The 5,061-nt window shown below is 41.4% G+C and overlaps 1 protein-coding gene across 1 annotated transcript in view; it reads left to right on the top strand.

Moving 5' to 3' along the window:
* Positions 1 to 811: 811 nt before the first annotated feature.
* Positions 812 to 5,061, top strand: part of LOC137994375 (olfactomedin-like protein 2B) — a 23,200-nt gene continuing 18,950 nt past the window's right edge. Inside the window, exons 1-3 of the mRNA XM_068839952.1 lie at positions 812 to 951; positions 1,071 to 1,150; positions 2,764 to 2,841. Of these exons, the coding sequence (XP_068696053.1) occupies positions 1,103 to 1,150; positions 2,764 to 2,841 (126 nt within the window). The 5' untranslated portion in view covers positions 812 to 951; positions 1,071 to 1,102. The remainder of the gene's footprint in view (positions 952 to 1,070; positions 1,151 to 2,763; positions 2,842 to 5,061) is intronic.

Below are 5,061 nucleotides of genomic sequence, written 5' to 3'. Positions count from 1 at the left end.
CTGAAGTCAATGTGGAAAACGGAATTTTCCACATTATGCTCACGATGTCCTCAACACCTTAAACACTTTTTTTTTTGCAGAGGAAGGGAGAGAAATGCCCTAAAACGCATTCTACACTTGCATCAAATTTGTTTTAATTCGTTAGAGCTGTAGTTTCTCCGGTGGCCTCTCCGTTGCAGTTACATCCGGGGACCGCGCGCCATGTTGCCATTTATTACTTTCTTTTATGTTATGTTTTCTGCGTTGAGAGAAAATTGAAACGCCAGTGCACCGAAGAGCGCAGGTCGCTTTGTGTTGCTTGTAATTGTTGTTATTAATGTGCATCAGTTTTCTAATAAACCTGAACTTGTAACCTGCGAATACACCCGCCTCTCATCGCTAACCGCCGCTTGGGCCAATCAGCGATGAGAGGCGGCTGATGATTTGCAGGCTACTGAACTTGAAGCTATCTTCGCTATGACCGAAGTATGGAGTTACACTTCCGGCTTGGAGTCGGCCAAGCATCAGCGCAAATGCCGGAATATTCCGCAATTCCTACTTCCTCTGCAGCTGTTTTCTGATGCCATTTTTTTTTTTACCTTTTTCGAGTCCTTCGAAGGCGTGTTTTTCCTCACTGAACCTCTTTAAAGGGGAGAACTCAAACTAGTTTTGGAAAAAGGGTTTTTAAACGACCGGATTGAAGTAAATTTCGTCAAAGAGAAAGTCGATTCAGAAACTGGGAGATCGATCTTGGCTTTGACCTTGGTCATGAGTTATACGATCTGCTTGGCGTTAGTCATGCATCAGTGCAACGGGATATTCTGCATGCAGTTTTCACTTCCTCTGCGTCTGTTGCTATCGCCATTCCTTTTTATCTTCTTTGAGTCGTTCGAAGGATTTTATTTCTCATTGAATCTCCTCAAGAGAAGAACTCAACAAAAGTTTTAAACGTCCAGAGTTTATAAAGGATCGGTAAGTGAATCTCAAGTCGTGTATTTTTTTTTAAATACGAAACTAGTTTTTTTTTTCTAATTGATCTACTAGATATATAAATGTTTACTGTAGTGTTTGCCAACTCATTTTTCTTTCAGATTTGCTGCTATCAAGTTATTCAACCACCGAAATGTTTCTATATCGTCATCTTGTTTGCCTTCTTCTCGCTTTCATGGCTGTAAGTATTTCCAGGCTCTTGCCGGTGTAAAATGGATTTTCAACTTGTTGTATAATAGTATTCTTCTCTGTAGCACTTAAGTTTCAAAGTATCTTTGCGTGGCAAGAATTTCGCAGTTAGTCGACTGAATAAGAAAGGGTGTGCATTTATGGAGCACCCGATTATGATCGCAAGATCACTATGACATCATCCCCGTGCATGAAAAATAGCTGCATGCATCCAATATTTAATCCTAGCTGTCAGAAGACTCTACAGGGTGTTAAAAAGAAGGAAAAGAGAACTGATAGACGACTATCTAAAAGATACCTTGCCCTTGACATTGAAGACTATCGCAGTTACGAACTCTGCTTTGGCAGAAACGCCAAAAGGAAAGCCTGAAAGTTTTAGGCCCACTAAATTATAAAGAGGATTCTTATTCGTTAAAGATTGTTGGATTTCTGAAAAAGGAGCAGAAAAGCTATAGGGTACTTGATGATTGTTACGAGGAATTTTTAAATTCCTAAAAAAGAAATTATATGAGACGAGCTAGCCCGATTAGGCGGGCTGGCCCGCTTGCCGAGATCTCGGCTACTGCCTACTTTCTTTAGTATAAGTTCGGTTCGTTTATATGAGAAGGCGGGCTGGCCCGCTTGCCGAGATCCCGGTCTGATTTCAAGATTCAAGATTTATTATTATTATTGTGCACTATTTCAGAAAATAAATAATGGACATAACAATTAAAAGAAAGAAGGAAACAGACTAGTTGTACTTGAGTGAGAAAAAGTGCTTTCGAGATGGCCACTACCACATGTACAGGAATTAGATGACTGCTGCTGAGATCTCGGCCAGCCGGGCTGAAAAATTCTCATATAAACGGTCCACCCCGGTTTGCCGGAATGAAAAATTCTCATGACGCGTGGGTTGCCTTGAAAACGTAGCCAGATTTGCATAATCACAGGATTATTTTTGCATCTTTCGTTTTAAAATGCATCCCGTACTTGCTAGAGTTAAAATGAACCTTCGCTTCGAACCAAAGCAAGAAAATTCACCAGTTACCCAGTGCGTGACTTTGACGGTTACAAGACACGTAAACAAATTTCTGAAATTCATCCGGGTAAATAGGGCTGGAATCGTCTTTGTAAACACTTTAGTCCTTTTACCGGGTCGGGGGCCCGTTTCTCGAAAGTCCCGAAAACTTTTCGGGTCCGAAAACCCATTCGTGAAACTGCCAACCACTTGTTTTGTTCAGCCAGTCTGTTAACATGTTTTCAAGGTAACAAAAAGAAAAATGACTATCAGGTTTGATGACTTAAATCCTCTCCGTTCTTGAGAATCAAAGGGAATTGTGACACCCGAAAATGGCCCGTAAAGTTTCGGGACTTTCGAGAAACGGGCCCCAGCCCGCCTAACCAGGCTGGCTTGCCTCATATAGACAGGCCCTGAAAAATCTTTCACGAAATCCCAAATTCATTTCAATGCAATAGTTGAAACGCGCAAGGTTGCTCTTTCCCCAAAATGTGGCGACCTTGCTCATTTTATGGGGCGATAGACTTCTCTATGTCCAAATAACCGGCCGCTTTAATAATTTCCATCTTTTAAGTTTTTGATTCAAATTTATTGCAATGTCTTTGCAGATTGATGCACTTGACAACGCCACAGTCAGTTTGCGCACCAAAAGATCCTTGTCCACTCAAGATCTCGTACTGGAACTGGCAAGTCTCAATACTTAATCTAATTAAACTTACTTAATGAGCGTAGTGTCTCAAGGCAGTATTAATATTCTTAATAATCTGACCAGAGTTGGTGCCAGAGTTAGTGTGGGGAGGGGAGAGCGTATTGAACGCATCCCTCCCCTCCGGCTAATAAAGTGAAGATAAAAAAGATGAAAAAGGAGGGGATTGATCATCGGACTTACCTAGAAAAGAAGCCTGCGCTTAAATAGTCAGTTTAATTAACTGACGTGAAAAGCAGTGAGAAGGTAAACTAGACTTCCAGCCTCCCTTTCATTCAAAGGCCGTATCTAAACTTAAAAGCACGACTTTAAAATCATGTCCATCTCGACGGCGATGATCAAGAATTAAATTGTCTTTTCACGCTTAATATTTCAGTATTATGGAGACACCAGAAAAATCGAATAAACGCTACCTTTTTTAACGTTCTCTGTCGTATTTATGCAGGATACATGTGGTGAGGTATCGCTCTGGGCTTTTTAGTTTCAATTCTTCTAAACCTAACGCGTACGTCACCGTGGAGATAACTGTGCGTAGGGAAAACGGCTCGAAAGTGCGGTGAATTGGTAGCGGCTATACGCTCTTTTGAATCTTTTTTTTTTTTTTTTGGTTTTCTACCTCGATAATACTAAAAAACGGCGGTTACAAGAATGGTCTACGAGACCATTTGGACGCTAACAGAAGTCCATAATGCAGTGTCGATCTCTCTCATTTCGCCTTTTACGATATTATGGAGTTTAAAGCCCTGGCCAAACGAGAGCTAGAGTTGATGAGAGTTGAAACTCACGAGAGCTCTTGAGAGTCGATGAAAGTAAAGAAAAATTGGCCAAACGAGTGCGAGAGTTGACGAGAGTTTGTCGAGAGTTTCACGCTCAAACAAAAGAGAGAGCCTGGGAATCGAAACACCCTGGAAAAACTTTTCCGACGTAAATATGGCGGCGACCAGCCAGCCGGTATTTTCAGCCTTGGTGTTGTCCTTGGTTCTCGAATCCGACACCATACTTTTTTTCCTTTTGTTTCCGAGCCCGCTGAAAAAAAAAAAACAGTAACTGCTAACCCCAAAACACGAGACAAAACTCTCATGAAAAATTTGAGCAGGTTTAAATTTGATGAGAGTTCTCGAGAGTTAGCCTGTGTACAGACCGCCCCTCCACTCAAAAAAAATTCGGAGAGGAAAGGTCTGTGATTTACCGTTGATAATCGTGTTCCATACCACGTGATTTTTCCTGGAATGTGTGGAAAATGATTTGATTGGTTATTACCCATCGATCATTACATCATTGAAACAACGAGTTTTGATTGGCTTTTATTTTTATTTCTCCACATCAACACCGTGAGAGATTTTACGATGAGTTCGTTCGTGTGTACTTTGAGCACGGTACAAAATACGAATATAAAATCTTTTTGATTGTCAAAGAGGTTTTTCTTTAAAAGTACGAGCGGAATTGTTATCTATGGAGTGTAAAGTGGAAATTGATTCGACGTACATTTGTAGGAATTGTCAGCGCAAAAGAAACAAAAGCGCTCTTCACGAGGTGAATATAGCACTATTCAAAAGATTGTCCACTCGAAAACGTCTCCCGCTATTCCTTACCAGTCAATGTAATCCCAACCAGCCTAGCCATTCTCAAGTACAATCTACAAAGCGTGATGCCATGGAAGATTTGAGAATGTACACACCGAGGAAAATAACAGCTCATCGGGAACGATCTGTGCTGTTTTGAAGATCAGAGCCGTACGTGGTTGGAAGACTTGCAAATACATCCTCTCCTTTAAGAGTGCTTCTATGCTATAAAGCCAAGGTATCTTAAAACTATCGGAGACGCTCTTCGATGCACCTTTGAAATCTACCTCATTGACCTCCATTTTGAGAATTTAGCTCCAAACGAAATATGAGCCACGCAAATTTTGGTCAGCGTAGATTACTAAATAATGTATGCAAAATTATTCCAGAACACGATTACTAACGGTAAATCACAGACCGTTCCTCTCCGATTTTTTTTTTGGAGGGGAGGGGCGGTCTGTACGAGAGTCGATGAGAGTAGCCCAGAGTGGATGAGAGTTCCTGGCCAAAAGAAAGCGAGAGTTTCAACTCTCGTCAACTCTCGCTCTCGTTTGGCCAGGGCTTAAGAAACTACGACTGCTACGGCGACGAAAACGTCACTTTAAACCACAGGTAACCCAGACGTACTGTGTGTGCCA

Source organism: Montipora foliosa, chromosome 3, assembly GCF_036669935.1.
Source record: "Montipora foliosa isolate CH-2021 chromosome 3, ASM3666993v2, whole genome shotgun sequence".
Lineage (NCBI taxonomy): Eukaryota > Metazoa > Cnidaria > Anthozoa > Scleractinia > Acroporidae > Montipora > Montipora foliosa.
The sequence above is the reverse complement of the archived record's forward strand: the minus strand, read 5'-3'. Positions and strand labels throughout refer to the sequence as shown.